The following is a 22,866-nucleotide window of genomic DNA, read 5'->3' on the forward strand; positions in this document are numbered from 1 at the left end:
CTTCTGCTTTGATAAACGCTGGCTGCTTCAAAAAGATATTCTGTTCTCAAATCTCCCCAGCTAAATGCCACCACAGCTGTAAGGGCCAACCACGTGTGTAGTCAGGCTGGGAATTATCCACATAAATAAAGAGCACAGCTTGAAACATTGACTTTGTCCTGATCAAAAGGGCCTGGGAGGCAACTGGACAGTTTGGATCAGGCAAAGGATAGGGCTTTTATTATTTTCAAAGAACACCCCAGTGAATAGAGTAGCCAATGTGGCCCTGGTGGCAGTGATATGTTCTAACACTCCCCTCATCCCACACAAATTACTTAAAAGCTTGGCTTTGGGTCTATTTACGGTTTCGGGTTTTTCCATTTTTCTTTTTGTTTAAGAACTTTTGTTGGGAAAACCTGAAATACAATAAATCCTTTCATGAGGCTTTTTAATGTTATTGCCTGTCTAAGCTACCTCCCTCACATACCAAATAACAAATTGCAAATATTAACAAAGAAATTTTCCCATATGTCTTTATTTTACCTGTATTAAGGAAATAAGTGCCTAAATTCTATCAGAGTACATTTTTTATTTTACTATGAATTTTCATATTCATTTTCTTTGTATATTCCAGTCTGAAGTGAATAAAGAACACAGAAAAATCCCTTTCCTACCTGTTCTTATCTAGTTTCATTCACTAGTTATTTTCAACTACATATGCTTAAATGCAAGATTCAACAGGAAAAAAATTATTCATGAAAGAAATCAAACCCATGAAATATTCACTCTCTTACACTTTGTAAAGCTGTTCTGTTTAACCAAACCTAAAGGATTTAAGCTACACGATAAAGCAAAATATTCTTTAGAAAGAACTGTTTCTCTTTCAACAGAAAACAATCTGACATGGGTGTTATGTGACAGCTAAGCTATGTATTCCAAATAAATACACTCCTTCAATATTATGAATTTTGCAGGTTGTTTTCATGCTAAACAGAAGTACTGTGGCAATAACAGCAAAGACTTTGGTCTTGACTTCTTGCACAGCAATCCACAAAGACACAAAATTCCACCTTGTTCTTCAATTGTTGTCTATCTTATCATCTTATGAACACATATACAATAAAATATCTTTACTAATGTCACAAGAACAGGACAAATGCAAATATGTTATTTAAAACAAAAAATATTCAGAGACAATCTTTAGTTCTCCTTTCTGCAACCAGTTTGATTTTCAGAGTTGTGGTGTTTCAATTGGAATCAATTTGCAGAAGAAATCTTGCTAAACCCACAATACAGTGGCATCACTTGTACAACAGGTGAGACAAGAAGGTAGTATAAAACTATATTGAAAGTGTAAAAGGTACACCCTCCTTGAGTGGTATGTTTTGGTTTTTAAATGCCAGGCAGAAATTACAAAGATATTATTTTTTATAACTTATTTCATAGGGTTACCTGTGAGAATTGTTATGAAGTTAATATTTTGTAACTGAATGTTTCACCTGAATACAAAGCTATAAGAACATCAATGTCACTGCTTTGCCTGTCACTGCTTTGCCTGCAAATGTAAATGAGTGGCTGTATAATAAATCTCTGTTGTGTTGCCAATATTGGAAACCTAAAGAGCAGTAACAGCCATTGGCCATACTGGAGATTTCTGGAATACCACCTGTGATATAATGATTAAAAGCTGATAGGGATCTAATTTAACTGAAGCTAACAGCAAGATGTCCCTTTGACCTGGGCAGCAGTAGCAGCAATTCCTCTGGCTTTTCTTACCCGTGCCAGGATTCCAGTGCTTGTTAAACTACATGGCTCCAAACTACTAATTTCCAGTAAAGCACTAATCATCACTCTCTAAAAAAACTATGCCTTATGAAGCACGTTTTATGAACATATTTGTGCACCTATATTTTTTAATTTTAAAACATTTATTTGCCTTCATTGTAAAGCTTATTCTCCTGAGACTCCAGCTGCAAGGCATAGAGTAGTATAGGAAACAACACTGAACTCTTCTCCTTGATCTGAGTGATCAAAAAGCAGTTACTGTGCCTGTGGTGTAAGAAATAGTGTTTTAATGGTTATGGAATTTCTCCCTGTTTGAAGGATGTACCTAAGATGGATCTTTCTTATCTGAAGCCTGAAACACATTGTTTGATGGGGCAGGCCTGAATACAAAACTCTGATGAAATTTATGGTCATATTTTAAAGGCCTAGATCTGTATTCTAAGCAGTGAGAAGTCATGTTTTTCTTCAGAAACACCTTTTTCCTTTTCTCACTCTTCCATCAAATACCTTCATAGCTTCTATACTCAGAGTCTAAGAGACGAGGAAGAAAGACAAAATTTTTTGTTGTTTTAAACATCTCTGTGCAACACTTGTAGATTAAATCATGGAAAAAAAACATTCCAGAAGATTACAATCGGATGCAGATGGGAAAAGTAGCAGAGCCAGGCAGGGTGAGGAATGTTATCAGAAACGCCTATTTGTATCTCATGGTCCAGAGGGCAAAAGTAGAAACATATTTTCTTTAAACACCCAGAAATTAGAATTCTTTCCAGGATATGATAATGCTGAAACTCTCCACCAAACAAGGAGAAACTGGATTTGAGACAATCAAGGCCAGATTTCCCAAGCAGAGTGTGCACTCCTGAATGCCTGAGAGGTTAAACACAAAACCTTTGGGAAGAGAGAAGACAAGACCTAAGAACTTACACAAGCAGGGGACTGGACTAAAGCATGGTGCTCAAACAGAATTTAGTGATACAAGAGTAAAGAAGATAAACATATATGAAGGCTACAATTAAGAAGAGGTATGCTTGAACAGGAATTTGAGGATAAGGGGAATACAAAGTGTTTTGTCTCTCCTGGTTCAATTTCATGGAATCACAAAGCATCCGTGTGACTTTCTACCAGGCTGCTGAAGGCACTCACATCTCAGGATGTCTCTTCCAATTTGTTATGAAATAACAGCTGGGAGTAAACAACAAAGTACTCAAAAGTCTGCCATTAAATGTATGGATTACACTCTGATTTAGTTACGCATGTTTGACTCAATAAAAAGCTTCACAGACCTGTAACACCCCAGTACAGCAAATGGATGTGTGCTCTGAGAAACTCAACAGGTGACACAACCTGTAAATGCCACCTGTAGCAGAAGACATTGTTTTACAGCTGGGTGATGACAGCATGATGGGTTTATATGCACAAAACATTGATACATTGCAATATCTCTTTTCCTCACATTTCCTTCAACACTTTCACACCAATATGGGCTATTGGTGTGAAATAACCACAGAACTTCTGTTGCCACATGTTGGCACTAACTCACTGACCTCAAGCCAGTGTTTGAAGAATGATTTCAGCTGTGTGCAATCTCCCACCCTACTTACCACGTGCTGAAGAGCAGGGAGGCAGTATCACCACCCCATATAGCCAGGGTTTCTGTTTCTCCTCCAATTAAGTCCTTCTGGGTGTTTTGATATGCACATAGAACTGATTATAACACAGAGCACTTTGGATGCTGTCACACACACTCAGTATTCTCAAAGTCATTGGCAAATGTCTCTCTCTACTTTCCCCTTACTGATAGAGAAGGGCAAAAATTAGACATAGTGCCCTACCTTGGCTATAAATCAAATTCAAATCTGCAGTAGGTATAACTAGAAGCCAGAAATACCTGGTTCCTTGTTCCCATCCACACAGTAGATCACAGTCACCTCAGGGAAATTAAAGTTTCTATCTTAACACATTTGGTAAAGGCAAAAACTAGTCCATTACATGGGTGAAAACATTTAGGGGACAACAGTACTGATTTACCATACTATGCAGTATCTTTCAAAATTCATGGCTGCTAGCATTTCCCTTAGCTTTTAGTACCCAGTTTCTATGAGTATTCTTTTCTCCAGATAAATATTGACAGTCTGTGGTCGATTGTTTGGATCAGAGCAGTACATTTTAGCTGCAGGATTTAGGCTGGAGTCTGTTTTGGGGGTGTGCATGCCTAGAGCTAATAAACAGAGGTTTAGGCCCTGGGACTAAACATTCTTCTGAGCCTACAAAACCTTTGAGATTCTGTTTATTTCTGTGTGCATTACACAAAGTTGTGAGTTCATACCAAACCTACCTTCTCTGCCCACAAGCTAGAAAGAATTTTAAAGTGTTGGGAGCACAATCTGACCTACTGAGTGCATGCAAGCTGAGAGAGCAGGTTTTGTTGCAGGCTGAACAGCCTGACAAGTCAAGTCTCCTTATCAGAGCCCTGAGCTGCATGGCCTCAACAGGGGCAGCTTAAACAGCTCCTCATTAGGGTCCTGAACAGCTCAGAATCTACTCTTCACTGCTTTTATTTCTCTCCAATTAATCATATTTTTCAGAACAAAGGGATTTAATTCATCAGCATAAGAAACGGTGCCAAAAAAAAGGACAGATCCCTTTTCAAACATTCTCTGCACATTCCTTCACTGCCCAGCTGATATCACCTGGGATGTTCATTGCAGCTAAGGCCCAAGGGAGAACAGAGTCCTTGAAGGGGTGGAAACTGGGAAGGTGAGACTGCTCTTCTGACCCCAGTAAAGAACACAGCAGACAAATTAAGAACATCAGTGGATAGACTGAATCCTGCTCCATGTTCACTGCTATTAAGATGTTGGGGGGCTTTTTAATTTGGAAAGAAAATTCCAAACCAAAATTTTAGCATAAGGTGAAGGAAACTACATAGTTGTAATAAGGAGTAAAATTAAGGTAATGGGGTTAGCACAGGTGTGACACTGAGGTCCCACAGTCACTACCTGTGTGTCAGAAGACCACCTCTATGTGTGTCAAAGAGATGGCACAGGGTTCCTTGGATCTCTCAGCTTTGTTTCTTTCAGTATTTGCAGACTGTCGTGCTGAGTGCCTGACATGGGCACTTTTATCCTCATACACAACTCTTCAGCATCTATGAGCATTTTCTGGTCATGAATCCATAATATTTCTCTAAAAACCCCTTGTTCATTTCTGTCACCCTTTGAAAATGTTAACTAAAAATAAATCCAGAACGCAATCTCCAATTAATTTGAATCCTAGGTACAGCAAAAGCAGTTGTTTTACAGCATGTGGCATTTATGCTTTTCTTTCAGTCAATATTAGCTTATACATTCACTATGGTGAACACATTTTTCCTGGTATCCTGATAAGCATTTCTGACTAGAGGACCTCAGCTACCTCAGCTCACACATGCTAAGTATGAAGCAATACAGGCTGATCGCACAGAAGCTGAGTAGTATTTTAATTACAAGTTTGTTATAATTGTCTGGATTCCTTCCTTGCGTAAATCCACCGAATTCAGGGGCATGTTTCTATATGATGACGGGTTTCTACCTAGGTTGTTGAAAAATTCCTACAGTACTTTTTCTCTGGAGAATCTGAATAATCACAAGACCTTGTGATGTTGTGATGAGTAGATAAACACCTTTAAGGTATACATAATTGCAAGTATTGTCTCTAAACAACTAAATTTTTATGACAAGACATATTTAGTAAATGTAGTAAATATTCATTCTTACCACAAGACTGCTGTCCAGAGAAAGTCTTTTCCCAAATTCCCGTTTCTGTAGCTGTCTTTTTCGCTCCATAGCTGAGGTTAGTTGTTTTCCTTTTGATTGACTAGAAATGTCAGGCTACTTTCAGCATCACTGAAAAAAAAACAAAGTGAAATATTTAAATGCATATTTCAATATCCTACTTAACAGTTACTGTCTTTCATCATTAACTTTGTAATAACCCAGCAGCTAATGACTTTGTGTTTCTAGTAGGCTGTGTTCCAGGAACAAATTTTCTGTGCCAAAAAATCTAAACTCTCCAAACAGAAATATTACCAATATGTTTGAGTTGCTTCTCAAAGGAAGAAAAAAAAAAATCTGTTGCAACTGTCTTTAGCATTACAACCCTGCTCCCATAGTCTATTTTGAACTGGGCTGGGAGCTGAATTTGCAGAGCCAATGAATTACCTGAGGCTGGGCAGGGGGAGGGAAACAGTTCGTTTCACATTAATTGCAGTTCTCAGCAAGCCCTGCTTGTTGGCCCATCTGTGCTGCTACTGTGATGTGCAAAATTTGGACCTAATTCTGAAGAGTTCTAAAAGCTTTCAACTCCCATTATCCTTAACAAGAGACAAATGCCCTCAGCACTTTCCTTAAGTTTTTAAGGTCAAAGATTCTGCTGTGATAATCAGACAGTCCCATTGCCTCTACAGAACAGCTAGGGAATTCAGCCCATAAAGCTACCACAGAGGGAATTAATCTTTCCAGTTTTGTAGGGTTTGGTAATTCCTGGCCAGTGGTTTCTACTAAAACCAAGCCACAGTTCCCAGGTAACAACTACCAGTTCTCTTCCTAGACGTTCACATTTCTATATGCATCTGAAAGCTTCAGCTTGAATTTTAAGATAATATTTAGTGTTTGTGATAAAGGAATATAGCCGAAGTTAATCAATTTATTCAGTACTTACAGAAAGTAGTAGAGTGATATCAGCACTCAGAATCTAGTGTAAATTAAGGCAGACAGATATGCTCATACAGAACCAGGCACAGAGGTTTTCTCCATAGTCACTGTATTTACTTTATCAGTCCCATTGACTTGAAAAACAAGGCTTGGCAAAAGATCTGTGTGTTTCTGATGCTTTTTGCTTGCTGTGAACATCACCTTGGGTCCCACACAGCCAGGTGACGCACAAATACCTGGGCTGTAGGGTAGCACAGCTGGCATTCCCAAAAGCAGCCTTGCACATGCCCTGCAGACACATTTGCATGCCTGTGGATGACTTGACTTCTCACGCACCTGTGAGCGATCCCATCTGTCGCTGTGGGGATATCAGGCGGATAAAACCATCACAGCTCTTTCCTCAAGTTGACCCCAAATGCTCTGCCACAAGGGCACAAAGGAGCCTGAACGTGGGCCAAGCACAGGCTGCCTGCAAGGAGAGCAGGATGCCCCAGGCTCAGCCTATGAAGCCAGCTGGAATTCAGAGGCTCCCAGAGGGCTCCACACTGGGATCATCGGGTACAGCGTGGGCATCACACTGGGACTACTCTTTTAAAACACTTTCCCCAGGGAAGTCATAATGGTCCAGCTACCAAACCATGCAGTGGTGAATTCAGTTTTCTGTTAAATAACACCTGGTGTCTCCTGCACTTCTTTTCTACTTCTGATTTATACTTATGCAAGACCAGAATTCAGGCCATTCTTTCTCAAACAGATAAAAATTAACCTATCTGTTCATCTAAGGAACACATGTACCTACAATGGTGGGAAAATTTGTTATTACACTGTGGTCATTGCTATCTTTTTGGGTTTTGTTCCAGTTTACCTGTAAGCCCTTGCTTGCCTTTTTTGTAGTTCCAACCCTAAAACTATACGTTATTTAATTCAGCTAGTAAGGAATCCCAATGGTGTGCTATCACATAATTCCCATTGTTTCCTGATTAGCAAGCAAAAGAAACACTGCAATAGATTTGAACAAACACAACAGCAATGTATTACTGCCAGAAATTAGCAAAAGACCTTATGTAATCATATCATTCTCCCGAGCATGCATCATGCCTGGAGAGTGTGACTTCCACCAAGGGAGCCTTTGTTGAGCACAGAACCACTTAGGAATGAGCTAGTGAGAGCTACAGTTGGAGCCAGTAATCCCTATGGAAGGTCAAGCACTTAATATGAGTTAAGTGCCTGAAGTTTCTGTCGACAGGTATTTGGTGGAACCACCCTGAATTCCAGTTTAGAAGTAAAACCAGGAAGGATTATTATTAATTATTCCTAGAGTTTATATGTTGCCCTGGGCACTTGAAGTGGATTTACTGGAGCCATAACCTGTGCAGCACATGGACCTACTCATGTACTGGTGCAGCAACTCCAGACCTGCTGGCTCCACTCCTTCCCCCCCAAACCACAGAAGCTCCTACCTCTGCATGTTACCTTTCACAGGCTGTCACACATCTCCCTGAAGAGTTAAACACCTAAGGCTAAACACATTGAAAGTTTTGAAACACAGGTAATTATCAGACAAGATAATACAATACATCACCTGTACCAACATATGTTGATGCCTCAAAGTACCCAACTCAGGAGGCCTTTAAAGAAAAATGATCCTCAGAGTGAAGTACTTAAGAAAAACAGAACAAGTTTCCATCTTGGAATGGTCATTTTTGTGCATCATACTGCTCATCACGGAGAAAAAAAATTACCCTCCCAGGTAGATCTCTCTTCCTTTGAGACCAAACAAAAGACTAACAACAACTCAAAATGGAGCTAACACATCCACTGGGAAGCTCAGCAGAGGAGAACAGAGTCCAGATGGAACAGTCTTGCAATATGAAAGTGCTGAGAACTAGTTTGCCCAATCATCAAAATATTATTTTTGTTACCAAGAGTGCAGACTGGAGGAATTTACCAGCCTTCCCTGGCCAATTTGCTTGTCAATATGTTTACAGCAGGGACCCCACTGATCAGCACTCAGACCCTGAGAATCCCACTTAACTTGGAGAAACTGTGAACTATTGCAAAGTCATGTCTGATTTATGGCGTCTTCACCCATACTACACTCACATATGTGCATTTCCAAATCTTTGGGGGCACGTCTAGTTTGTGCTGCAGGAAATTTCTCTGCTGTAGGACTCTTCCCTAAGGGGCAATAGAGTTCATCTCTGTTGGGCATTTGGGGGCAGGCACTGGGTTTAGAGGCACTTGGCAATTAAGCCTGTATCCTCAGGAGGTGTATGGGGATCAAAGGGAGTGCAGGTCCCAGATATTTGCTCAGTGTCTTCTCGGGTTTGCACTGAGCTCAGGGCAGAATTTATTGTATGGACACAGAAAAAACTCTCAGAGGAAGACCCAAGTGTGATCTTGATTCAATATGGTATCACCCTCACCGCTCAGGAAGCTAGCAGAGGCATCAGCTTGATTATATATCCTAAAGTGCAGTATTTTTAGTACTCAGTACAAGAATGTTCATTACTTCAGGAGATGGCTTGAAAAGTATGCCCTGGAGAAATGATGTGATTAACATAGAAAAGCACTCTCTAAAATCTATGCAAGAAATTTCTTGGATTATAATACCCTCTTCATTTCTAGTAGTAACAAAGGATGATTGATGTATATCGCTTTAGCTGATGAAAGCATACAACATTTTATTCCTCAGATAAGCATCCAAGATATTTTCAGGCAGTTTGAAACTGCAGTCACATTTCAACAGAGCTATGCCAACATATGCCAGCTGGGAACTAGCACACAGTAGATCTGTTTGGTAACTGGAAATGGACTGTATTTATTTTTCTCTTACAAACATGTGTAAATTTAACAGTTATGACACATGACAAAGATGACAGCTCTGCAAAGCAGTATCATTTTGTTTAAATTCAGGGCAGATACAATGCAGCCTCCCCACTCTTGGATTTGCTCAACTTAAGGCTGCCAGAAGGCAAAACACCCGTGGGGCAGCAAGGTATTTCCTCTCAGCAGCCAGCTTGCCTTTCCCAGGTGTTAACAAGAGGAGAGGATTTGGGATTTGCAAAAATCTAACTGCTGGGTAACAGAATGAGGCCAGAGTTATACAGTGATTGCCTTTAAATGCTTTTTCTACTCTGATAGTCTTGCCTGCTTGACAGCCAGACTTCAAGACTGAGAAAAAATAACCAAAACTGGTATTATCCCTCAGCAAAGAAAGAAGGAGGAAAATAATATCACCAGCATAGGTCAGGAAGCATCAATGAGAAAGTAAAGATCATCATCAGCGTAAATGTTAGTTAGAATGAACAGGTGACCTAAAGGTGAAAGATTTTATATCTCATTACCAATCTGTGGAGTGATGCAGTTTCATAAGAACCTAATTGAATTGAGTCTGTCATTTTGCAGCTGGGTTTCTTTTGCCAGCTCTGCTGTTAACACCAGTGTGCATAGGCTGGCTTTTGTTGTGGTCTTTGCAGGAAATGTACAGTAAGTACAGTTTATCAGGGCCTCTCAGAACTGGAAGAATAAAAGATTCCAGAAATAATGGGTGATGTTTATTCAACAGATCTATGTTCAGCTCCATAAAATCATTACACTTACCTTGTCAGGCACAGGCCAGTAAAAAAATACTAGGTTTACAATAAACAATTTTTTAATTTCCTTTGGCTTTTTGGGGGGATTGCATTTTTTTCCCCTAATGGCTGGGTGTTGTATCGCGGTCCGGTCAGGTTTTGCACTGCTGCAGCTGGGTATTCAAACCATTTTGTCTAGTCATTAAAAGGCAGCCATGAATATGGTTTCACTTCTGCATTCTTATCTCTCCCCATTATGGTACTTAGCTTGGTCATGACTTTAAGTGATAAAGTAGAAAAATAATTCCTAAATTCTCCTTCGAGTTGCTATTTCAAAATTCAACACTTGGGAAACAGAAAACTGCAGCGACATCAGCACTTCTGCAACCTGACACTTAGCTAAATGCTTTTTCTTTTGCCCCAGTGTATTCCACAGCAGTGCTGTGGGCAGGCCCTGCCTAATGCCAAATACTCCCAGGTATTTGCTGAGGCTGGTCAGCAGTTCATTAGCACTAATGTATATGTCATGCACTCACACCCACTGGATTAGGTTGCTATTTAGATTAGCAAGCTGCATTTTTGCAGAGAGGGAAGGGGAATGTGCCATGTGCCAGCATTAATGAGTTAATTAAATTAGAAAAATTCCAATGCAGGAAGCTAAAATGCTTAGATGAGTGGAATATTATGGGAATTACAAGACAGCAAACACAGCACTGCTGTACCATTCTGCCTATATACCCAGATATTGACTAGCTTTGGAAAGTTATATTAAAAAATGTGTCAAGTTGTTCAGAAAGATCTGGACAGAATAATATTCTTTACTAGTTCTTTTTCTGTTGTTGTTTTCCTGTGTGATAATTAATTTTGATACACCCCAAATTTCTTACAATCTCTAAAGCTGTTCCAAAGCTTATTGGAACTGAACAGGCACTGCCCAGGGTTAACTGTGCCCTGCAAGTTATTTTGTGATCCAAAACACTCCCAAGTCCAGTGGTCCTCTAATTCATATTGAAAACTGTCCAATGGTCATAGAATCACAGAACAGCTTGGGTTGAAATGGACCTTAAAGATAGCCTTGTTCCAACCCCCACACCATATCCAGGAATGTCACCCACTGTCCCAGGCTGCTCCAAGCCCATCCAACCTTGAACACTGTCAGGGATGGGGCAGCAACAACTTACCTGGGCAACCTGTGCCTCACCACCCTCTGAATAAAGAATTTGTAACACCTAACACAAATCCCTCTTCTTTTACTTTAAAATCATTCCCCCTTGTCCTACCACCATCTGCCCATCGTGCACCAGGCCATGATAAAGTAGCCCCACAAAGAAGTGTGGGAAGAGCCAAAGCCAGACAAGTCTCAGCTTTTACTCTGCCTTGGCAGGATGTTGGACCAGATGATCTCCAGGGTTCCTTTCCAACCCTAACTATTCCATGGTTCTTAGATTTTTTTATGATTTTTATTAAGCACAATAACACTGACACAGAAGTCGACAAAGAAACTGAGGGTTGACTCATTTGGGAGCCAAATGCTGTGGATCTCTCCTGCCCTTACCCACCCCTCAGAAGAGAATCAATAGAGCACATAGGATGGTCTCAGCTAATTACTGACTGGTGACCACTTGCCAGCAAAGAACAGACTCTTCATAGAATGTTCTAGAAATACAACATTTGAAATAAAGCATCTCAGCTCTAAATTCCAGCCTGTTTCAGCAACAGTTTTCAAAATAACTTTATGCTTCCTTCATGCAAGATAATTTTCCATTTATTCAGCAAACTAAACAACCAGTAAAGCTTTCTCTAGCACTGCTCCTAGGATTTAAACAAGTTAAGATTAAGGGCTTAAATCCAGCAAACCTATCAGTGTGCTCAAAATAATACCAGGAATTTCAATACATTGGAAAATAAAGAATATGGCATTAAAGATGTTATTACTACGACAGCTGTCAAGATGAATTGCATGAGAAGCATTTAAAAGATTTATATCTCAGTATCTCACCAGGTTAATTAAATGGATGCACGCATTCCTTTAAGAGGATAAGGTGGGTTGCAGTGACATTAAATGAGAGGGCACAAGATTACGTTCTTTCAGCATTAACAAGAACAGGTTGAACCAATATCATTTCCGTGTTCTGTAATAAGCATGATTCATCCATTGCCATTTTCAGCTCTCATTTTCTTTCTGGCAGAGAAAAAAAAAAGACTATGAACATTTCTAGACTAACATAATCAAAGCTTTAACCTTTTCAGTGTTTTCTATTTGGATTGGCTGTCCATTTTTATCATAGGATTTCAGGGCCATGCCTCAGGGAGGAGAGGAATCGCCAGTAAATTACACCAAAGAATGTTGGAAAGGTCAAAGGATTACCCTCCCCTGTTTGCTTTTATGGGACATATGAAGCATTCATATCATGCAATAAAATTATTAAGACAAAAATGATGAAAGATAAGCAGGCAGAACGTATGAATCTGTAGTCAGGACAGCATGGGGGGAAAAAAGGATATATTACACTCTTATCATCAATAAAAAACAGATTAGGACAATGATGTTTCTGTATCCTTAGCTTCTGCACTGAAATCAAATCCTTCAGAACACTGTAAGACCTGTAACTGAGAAAGAGATATCCAGCCATGACTGAGTCTATTCAGGCTGAAGGAAACATTAAATCCACAGCTCCCAGTTCTTGGCTCCATTTCTAAGCCCCTATTATTATATATTATTTATTAGCAAATACTATAATAAATTATGTGAAATAGGTTATTATGTGGTAAACATGGATACCCTTAGTCACTGAGCTTCTTTCAGCAGTGTGAGGCTGTTAACCTGCAAAAGGCGTGTTCTGAGCACAGCAACAGCAGCAGCTGCCTCTGGGGCTTTCAGCACACATTTGTCTCCCTTGGGAAGCACAGCTGAGCTTAGGCAGAAATAGTCAGTTCCAGGCACCTGCAGAAGCTGAACTCCAGGACCTGAGGAAGTTTCACTGTTACTATTCACAGACCTAAAGGTTATGTGGAGATTTTGAGGTTCAAAAGCAAATGCCCCATTTATATCCCAATAAAGACTCCACAGGCATCAACCAGATGTAACCTCTGTAATCTAGTACATCATTAATAGGGCTAATTGTTTCTCATGGTAAAATGGATGGCTGGCAGCAGAGACCCAAGAAGAATCTCAAACATTGAATTACAAATCTTCTTTAGAGGCAGTGGCATCCAGTTCATCTAATATGCAATAGCCAGAAAAATAAATGCAATTAAATCCAGCATCTGTATCAGTTTGACAACTAACTGGAGAAAAGAATTTAAACCACATAGTCAAGCTCTCTAAGTTTTGCTCAGTTTGATTTGCATTTCCTTCTCATTTTCCTTTCATTGGTATAACTCAAGAAAGTCCAAGAATTTCAGACCTACATGTAAGACCTGTATCAGGGTCTCTGCTGCAAACAATGGTGGATTGCCAACTCAGCTTTTGAAACTAGAACTACAAGCTCGTGAAATGTTCCTAAAGATCCCTTCCTCTCTGAGACAGATGCATTTCAGTCAGCATCTCTTTTGCCTGCCCATCTGTTGTAATCATAGTCCAGAGGGAGCACTAAAAATCATTGGTTCATTGTGTGCACTCCACCCCTTCCACCTGCACTGCTAAAAGAGATGATAATGTCCGCAATGGTCAAAAGATCCCAAATAAATGCAGCTCCATTTGGTCCTCCTGGCCAGCAGAGATTAAAGGAATGAAAGATCATTTATTTACTGTGGTATTCCAGCTCTGTGGATGTGAGGAATTGTTAAACCATCTTAACGTAGTGTTCAGACATCTGGTTTTACTCCACAGAGCACTGGGTAACACTTCAAAATGTTCACATGGCTCAAAGGAAAACTCCCAACAGAAAGTAAGCACTGTAAAAATGTTTCCTTAGTTACTAGTAACATGTTCAGCATCCAGCTCTGTGCATCCTTAGATAACCAAAGTCATCTGCATCAGAGGGAGTATTTCAGTGTGTAGGCTGCAGAATTTGTTTCTAATGAATCTGGGGCTTTGTGGGTTGTAACACTGTGTCTCACATTTCACCTTGCTGTACAGACACTCCCACTGGGCCAGGGGCTATCCTTACATTACAGGCAATAACCTCATAATGAAGGTATTAGTTCAATAACAGCCCAGAAAAGAAGCTGAATCAAGCTCCTAATCCCTTTCTGTCCCGTGAAAAATAAGGGAAGATAAGGTATGGTGAAATATAGGTCATCCCTCCATGACCTGGGAAGTGAGGAGCTGAGAAAGGGCTCTGCTCCTCTATTTGCGTAATGTGAAAATAGCTCCTCCACCCTACTACGACCAAAGCCCACCCTGGGGGAGAACAAGAGGGGAAAGGCAACACTGATCTCTTCCAGCCAAACCAGAACTGAGCCCCTGGCTTGAAGGAATAGACCAGCAGGGAACGAAGCAAGAGCACACAGCCTCAGCTGAGAGCACCAGGTGATTCCCACACAGACCTCCAAGCGTATTTTTTATTAGAAAAAAGTTCATGTATTTTATTTTTCCATGCAAATGCCTTCAGAGTTCTGTAAATCTGTGCATTAGGACAGCTATAGCTACAGCTGTGGGTCCTTGAACTCTGCAGTCACCTCTGTTCACTGCTATGGACAAAACATAGAAAGAGATGAGGTACCAGAGATGAATGTGGAGGTGCCAGAGTTAATTTAGCTCCTCTAAGGATGGGCACTGAAATCCTTCAGCTGGTTCTTCACCTTTTCAGGCTTTACAGAAGTTAGGAGTCTACTCTCATTTCAGCTGACCTAACATCATCCAAGGATGACCCAAAGGAATTCAGCTCCAGCTCCCATGCACCCTTCAGCAGTGTCTGCTCTTCATGGTCACAGCAGAGAGGGGACAGGGTACAACTCAGCTCTACCACCTTCAGGGTTTGTTTTGTGGGATTTTTCCCTATATATCTATGAGAATACATAAAGAAAACTCCAGGGAGATATCCCAGCCAATGCAAGTTCACTTTCTTCTTACACAGCAGAGCATGTAGGACTGTGGGATATCAAGACCATAAAATTGAAAGGAATTGATACACATTGATTAAACTCCATCTTCAGCTTATGGCCAAGAAAACTATGATGGAAACATTAAAAATGAATGATGTTCTGTCTTCATACATATTTTCTTAATGGTGACAGAACACTGCACAGTGTTGGCATACCAAACAGCCCTCCACCTTTTTTATCTCTGCAATTCTAGAACAATCTCATCTGAATCACTGAATTCAGTTCTGGGCCAAAAGAATAGAGACAAACTTTATGGAATTCAGACAATAGCAGCAAAGATGATTAAAGTATTGACTTGGTGGGGGGAATGATTAACCATTCCCTTCAGAGCAGTTTTAAACAGTGACAAAGAGGAAACTAAAATGGGAAGGAATGACCATCCCCACCAGTTTGAGGGACATATCCTAACATGAGAGACAGTGAGACATATATTAGGTTTATTGACAGTAGGTTGAAAAGAAATAAAGAGGTGGAAATGATGCTGAGTATCTGAAGAAATTACCTAAAGTGAAATCCAATGCAGAGAATCAAAGGGACACTTGTCACATGAAAAAATAAGTCAAAATGAAGTACAATAAAAAACACTGAAAGTGAGGATGCTGCCAGAAATGAGATGTCCAACGACCCTGATGGGGAAGAAAAGAGCCTGCTCTGCCTTTTTTTCTCAGTATCTCTGTGCATTGCTGTGTTTCATCCACATTAGAGAAAATTAAAAGCTTTTGCTTTTGGACAAAAAAGTGTTACCCCATCCTTCATCCCCATGCCATCAGCTGCTGGCACTGCTTATTCCAGTTTCTCAGTGTGAAAACTGCCTGTCACACACTGATTTCTAATTTTTCCATCTGCCAGAAATGCAATAAAAATGTAAATTAAAAAAAAATTAATGAATTTCCTACTTAAAAGGTTCATAGCTCTTCTATGTTTTATGTCATTCTCTCAGTCTTTAACTCATCTGTGCTCAGTTCTACTGAGTGAAATGTCAGTGAACATATAGGCTGCCATCACAGATAATAATCCAGCACTCTGGGATTATGGATACAGCACTTTGGGAGTATGGATCCAGAAAATATTAGAAAGAAAGGAGCTATATTATCAAAATATTTTAGTCTCTCACATCTGTCCATTTTGAATGCAAAGTAAAAAACAGTTCAACTAACAAAAATGGCACAAAAGAAAAAAAATCAATAACAACCAAACCCCCCCCAAAAAAAAAAAAAAAAAAAAAGCCCCAACCAACCAAACCAAGCTACTGACAATTCCTAAGTCAGTTATTCACTAAAATCTGAAATACATCTTTTCTTGCAGTAACAACAGTTGGGCTGGCACAGAATTTTTCATCCACTTTTTCCTATAGAATTCATGTAATGTCTCAAAATGGGTAATTTTTACCTAGGTTATTTCTTAGCAGTAATTCTGTGCAGATTTAGATAAAGGCTTTAAGAGTATAGTTTTTGCACCTCCAGACTTGCAATAACCAAAGTTATTCAATATTAATATTTAGCTCAAAATTCAGCTGGTAAACAAAAAGTATTATTAGTATGGAAAAGTGTTAATACACTTGCATGTTCTAAATGATCCACTGTGAATTTTATAGCACATTTTGAGACTAAATATAACCTTTAAAAGTACTTTTTTTCTACATAAGGCTTATTAATTCAGGGTGGAGTAGGGAAAAAAAGTTTTGAGCATAAGCAAAGAAGAAAAACATCGCACTTAGTTCATTTTGGGTAAATCCTCAGCGTTCACCCATATTTTGAGTTGGAGATTTAGGCTGATTCACTGACTTCTCCTGTCTCAGTCTCTCCACTACTCTGTGAAGGTAGTAATATGTAAGTGTCATTTACTGAATAAATCCTCTTTGTCAAAGACTTTAATAGTGAAACTTTCTATTAGTGCTGCTGCTCTGTGTCATTACTCTTCTCCATCTACCAGATGTGCACATCACTATAAACTCAAACAGGGGAATAATCCTCTCTCCAAACTCTGCGCTCTGCAGTGGAAAACACTCAGTTTTCATTCACCTCTTTGCTACTCTGTCAAAATTAATTTGATAGGAGAAATTCAACCAGAATTGAATTAAACCCAACAAAGAAAATATTCTGCCACCAAAAAGCAGCTCTGTAGGTGAGACAGATATCCTCTACTCCCTCCACTGATTTAAACCCATCTTCCCTGCAAGGGAAACTAGGAAGCATTAGAGCAGCATTAAAAAAAATTAAAAAAATATTAGAAGAGGCCCCTTTTATTCTTTAGTAGTGTGGGAATTAAACACGTTAGTGCAGTCTTTAGTACTGTTCACCTTTGATTTTTCTTGTTGGCTCACAGTAACATTACCTGGAGCTACTGGAGAGAAGAGAAACTCTGAGTGGGACTCCAGGAAAGGGAAAAGAAGAAGGCAGGTAGTGTCTTCATGGGACTTCTTGCCTAAGGGTCTGCCCTAAACACACAAGAAAGTTTCATATCCTTCCTCTCTTCTTCAGTAAGGATCCTGTGAGTTAAATCTCCACCTCTGCTTTGCCTCACACCTGGCTGTGCCACCTGATCTGAGTATGGTAGGAGCTGGGGGGTTCTAACCTCAACTGCTGCTGGTTAAGTTAGAGACCTCAGGAGGAGCCTCAGTTATGCTTCCTAGAGTTATATAAACTCTTCAACTCTGTATCCAAGCTCAGAATCCCTCCGTAACACATAGGATCCAAACCTGGAATTCAGGTAGGGAGGAATAAATAAAATAGGTAAAGCATAACTTGTTTTCACACAGACAGCAGCCAGGAGTAAAAGTGAGACTTTGATGCTTTAGAAGGGGGACAGGACCCTTCAGTAAGATTTGCTCCCTGCCAGGAGCAAGGAAAACCCTGCTAGGTTTTTCCCTAGGCATGCCTTCTTCTGCACTGCCACACTGCCTGTGTACTTTACAAACCATTCTGTTCCCAGGAGTGCACTCAAAACCATCCCCTACTTGATAAATTCTTATCAATGTCTTATTAAAGCCTTCTCTTGCAACAGGAGAATTTTCTGGAAATCAAAAAGAAAAGCTATTCACTTGAGTAAAGATAAATTGGGAAATATAAATGACAGAACTGGTTTCCCATGAACATCAGAATTCATTCCCAATCAATAACGCCAGGACAGAATTGCACCTTAAGGAAAGGAATTCACTAGTTTTAGAAAAGCACATAATTGAATACTAGACAAGTTTACAGATTCTCGAGCAGAGAGACAAGGAGAATAGCCAACCTGAGGCTTTGCAGATTGTGCCACTGTTGTCCAGTCAGTAATTTGGTGCTCTCTTTCATTTACTGGTGTAACCTCAAAAAGCAGATTAAGATCTTGGCCTCAAAAGTTAGAGTTACCAGCCAGTGACATAACAGAGCTGTTTATTAAAGTGTTACACCAGGTTTCATTTTAATATTTTCCTTTAGCAGCAGATGCTAAAAATCCTTGATGGCTTAGCTGAACTTTTAGTAATTTCTAAGTGTTTCTCATACGTAACTGCAAAGAGCACCTGGGCCTTTTACCCCCAGCATAATATGGGGGATTAAAAAGGTCTGATTATTGACAATTGGGATTTTAGCTTTTCACCTCTGGATCAGTGTTTCAAACTCAGTTGAGTTTGATATTAAATAAAAATGATGTCCATCAGCTGGCTGCTCAGTGACCTCTAAGAGATATTACAAGTTGGTAGTGGACAGGTGTCTATATGATTAAAATACACTTTGCAAGCACAGTTGGCACCCTGGAATTTTCTTATTACAAATCTATAATCTGCTCTCCCCAGCTCATAAATGCAAAGTATTCAGGAGCATTGAGATGTCATTTAAAAACAAGGAGGATACAGTGGTCTTTGCTCATCTCACAAAGTACCTCTGTTTCTAGAGCAGTTTTGAGTCCTTGGACAAATGCTTTTCTGCACTGCAAAGATTATCATTCAGGCTATTAAAATTCATTAATTTTATGTTAGATATCAACACTCAAAACCAAATAAAAACCTAGAGTGCTGTAGGTCCTCTCTCAAAATCTCACAGCCAATACTACGAATGGCGTTCACTGTGAAGAGAATATAAATACACACAGCACCAATAAACTAGTATCACACAGGGTATCTCCCATATGCATTAATCTACATTAATTGAATCAATATTCCCAGATATCCACATAGGACTCAAATATTTTTAGTAGCAAAAAACACAAAAAAGTTTTTCACAGGAGAAGGTAAGCCCAACCTCAAAATGAGATGGTTTTTTGACTAGGAATCAAGGCAACAGCTTTGTGCTTGAGTAGGACTGGGGGATGGGCAGGGGAAGCATCACAATATTTTATGGCTTTTGAATAACCAAGGCCATAATTCGACCCCCAAGCCTTTAATCTGTTTCCCTTTAACCCATTCAGAGGTTTTGTCCCAGAACACACAAGAAAATATTTCCCTTTTTTTTCTCTTTCTTGTACCAATTTTGAAGAAAGCAAGGCAGAGTCCTTCAGACTTAGGCCTTACAGCAGATGCAGTTTCGTAGAACTGTGAGACTTTCCAGACCTATCATAGCAGTTTTTGTGGACTTGTCAATTACTCACATCTGTGTCAATGAAAGCATAGGAAAACCTTGCACAGAATCCAAATGACCGGGAAGAACTCTTGGTAGAATCAATCCCCAGCAGTTTAAATACATGTGCAAGATGTTTCACCTCTCTGAAAAGGAACATTGTTTGGTCTGGCCCTGTTCAAGATGCTAAAAGATTTATAAGAACATAAAACAACAGTTGCTAAGCTTGGCACTATTGTGCTGAAGGAAAAGGACTATGGATCCATCCAAGAGCAGAGCCCTCACCTCAACACGGGAACAAAACACAGACAGGATTAATTAGCTCAAGAAAAGAGTAACCTTAATTTTGTAAAAAAGCGAGATGAACCACATTAAAAAAAACCTGTTTTCTAATGATCCTACTAGGAATGTCCTACTACAAATTTCCTCCTACTAGGAATTTTCTTCTTAAACTGTTTCCTCAGCCACTATTTCCTCTGCGAGTGGCAACTGAAATATAGGGACAAAACTACTGCAGAGCAACTCTCAGGATTTACCCCTCTAATCTCCAATTTAAGACTCATTAAAATGAGTCTGCGTTTTACATATATTTTAGATTGAATAGTTAAAAGGAAGAGGAAGAGCAGGAATGTGTGCAATCAAAGCAGGCATTCATGCACCCATTTTTAACACGTTTTTCTCACATTGTCCAGCAGAACAGCTATAACCTGCTCAAACTGAACCACAAACACAAAAAGTTAAAAACTGAAGACACTGCTGTTAACAAATTGCAGATGCATGAGACTTGTCCAGAAAGACCTCACAAATCAGCAATGAGAGGAAGAGAGAGCAAATCATGCAGAAACTATTTAATCAATGAGTAAAGACAATTATAACATCTGTTAATCTTTTGTGTAGGTTATAATTAGATGCTGCGGAGGAGTAGCCTTTAAGGGGGAGGCAGGGAATCCTTTAACATCTGCTAGAAGGGCAAACACTGTGCAATAAATGACTTTAAATGCAATCAGCAAAATGAGAGCGGAGCAGAGTTCACAAAAGGCCTGTATAAAAGATTGAGGATAACAAAATATTTTGCCAAAGGTCAACTCCTGCAGCACTAGAGCCTGAATAATGAGTTCTAGTTTATAGGCCACATCAAAAACAAACGTGATTGTACCTCTGAAAAACAATTCTTTTCTCATTTGTGTCATTATAGCAAAAGCACATGCTGCTGCTGTATATCACGTCAGCCTAATGACTTATTAGGGATCTATCTATCAACCTTGAACAATTTAGAATAAACAGGTAGGTGTGATGTATTTTAGAGACCTGAATTCAGTCTGATTAGACTGACACAGAACTGCCTCGTACTGTAAAAGTGATGTGATTCTGATTTTAAATAATTAATCATTCAATAGCTTCTAAAAGATCTAATTATTTACTCATTTTGCTGTTGAAAACAACCATATGCTTTAAGCTGCTGCTCACTGAAAATGTGAGTCCAAGAGAGAGGTATTTTATCCAGTTTAACACGGCCCTCTACTGGCAAAATAACCCCCCAAAATCTCACCACCATGTACCATTTTGTCAGATCATTTCAAAACAGCAGAAAAGATCCTACATTTTTAAAGCAGTTACACCAAATCTTAGAAGATAGAATAGATAAGAGCATTAGGAATTTGCATAAATTAAGTCATCACCTAATCTCTCCAGAATTCCCTTGAGAAGAGCACTACTTCCTCTCACCCACCAGATGCAGCTCTGGCCATCACCAGAGCACTGAAGAAACAAGCCAAGTGCTCATATCTAGAGGACTAAGTCATTTTAGAAGCAAATGCAATCCTTTTGCTCGTGCCAAGCTGTGCTCTGTTCCTCAAGGAGTGCCACTGATTCCCCGCAGGATCGATGCACACATGTGATTGCAGTTTGCACAATTAGGTAATACTCAGCACAGGCGAAACAAGCATAATAGAGCCCAGCTGCCAAAAGGATACTGTTTGAAATACAAATGCTAACTAGCACCAAAAGCAACTTCACTGCAAAAGAATTCCTGCTTCCTTCTTTTCTCCACCATTGCTGAAAATCCACAGTGGTGATTCAATACAGCTTCAATCAAAGTGAAGCAGACAATGAAATTCACCTCTGCTGTTGTGTGTGGTAATTAACTCTTCCTATTTTTATTATGTCTGAGCAACAAAGAAACAAAAGGATATGGCAAAGTATTGAATTTAACAATTTAGATAACTATGAATTATAATAATCAATTAGCACTGTCAAAGAAAATAATTTGTGACATGCATTTGATTCTGTCCAGACCTATTGTGTGCACATGCTATCCAAGTGTGGTTTGGCTCTGGAAAACAAATAGTGTTGTCCTGTGGAAAGCTTATCAAACATGCAGTTTAACAGTGGCATTTGTTCTTGCTGTGTGTCAATATTAATAGACCATATTTCAGAGACATAATTTTTATCCACTGCTTTATAATCCAACTTGCTTTTCAGGGTCTGCATCATTCATAGCCCACAGACAATGTTACAGTCTGTTTCCAGAAACCATTGCTGCTGTACAAACCACATTTATCTGATCCACCTGAACGCCGAGCAATGGGAGCATAAAAGATTTCCAGTGTTTTTCACCTAATAGCTATCTAACTTTTCATCCTGAAAACATCATGCCTAATTTATGTAACCATCAGGGAAAACCTGATGTAATTCAGGTTCCTGCATGCTACACGAGTGGTATCAGTAGACAGTACAGAACAGAGCATTACAAGTGTTAATGGCTCATGTTCTACTTACATTGTACACTTATCCTGTTTTAGTAATAAAACTGCATATTACATGCTTTAACTTCTGAAGGCATTCTGGCAGCTTTGGCAGGAATTTTTCTTCAGCATAACTGCAGTCCTGCCAGGAGCTGAACACGTGCAGAGCCACACACGAGCTGCAGAGCATCCTGCTGCATTTGGCCCTGGCTGCACAGTGCTGAGCTCCTCAGCCAACTGAGCTTCCCTTTGGCACCTTTGTTCCCTGTCTTTTATCCCAACGCCAGTCCCACTTGTCAGACAATGACAGGCTGGAGTCTGCTCTTATTCCGTTTCTTTTCAGATGGCGAGAAAGCCCAAAGAATTGACATTCTCTTGGCAATTGTCCCCTTTAATGCCATCCCAGAATCTTATCAGATTATACTCTGTATCCTTGGGCAGAATTCTCAGGAAAAATCCAACCAGGGGATCCCTTGGCTGAAAAGTGAGCTCAATCTATATCCTA

General features: G+C 39.7%; 1 protein-coding gene across 5 annotated transcripts in view; it reads right to left on the reverse strand.

Annotated features, from left to right (window-relative positions):
* NCKAP5 (NCK associated protein 5) overlaps positions 1 to 22,866 on the reverse strand; it is a 377,581-nt gene that overhangs the window by 325,358 nt on the left and 29,357 nt on the right. For all 5 annotated transcript variants that reach the window (XM_085067072.1, XM_085067071.1, XM_085067073.1 and 2 more), the window contains one exon: positions 5,523 to 5,651. In XM_085067072.1, coding sequence (XP_084923198.1) covers positions 5,523 to 5,591 — 69 coding nt within the window. In that variant the 5' untranslated portion in view covers positions 5,592 to 5,651. The remainder of the gene's footprint in view (positions 1 to 5,522; positions 5,652 to 22,866) is intronic.

The sequence above is a fragment of the Lichenostomus cassidix genome, chromosome 7 (genome assembly GCF_008360975.1).
Source record: "Lichenostomus cassidix isolate B80296 chromosome 7, HeHo_3.0, whole genome shotgun sequence".
Lineage (NCBI taxonomy): Eukaryota > Metazoa > Chordata > Aves > Passeriformes > Meliphagidae > Lichenostomus > Lichenostomus cassidix.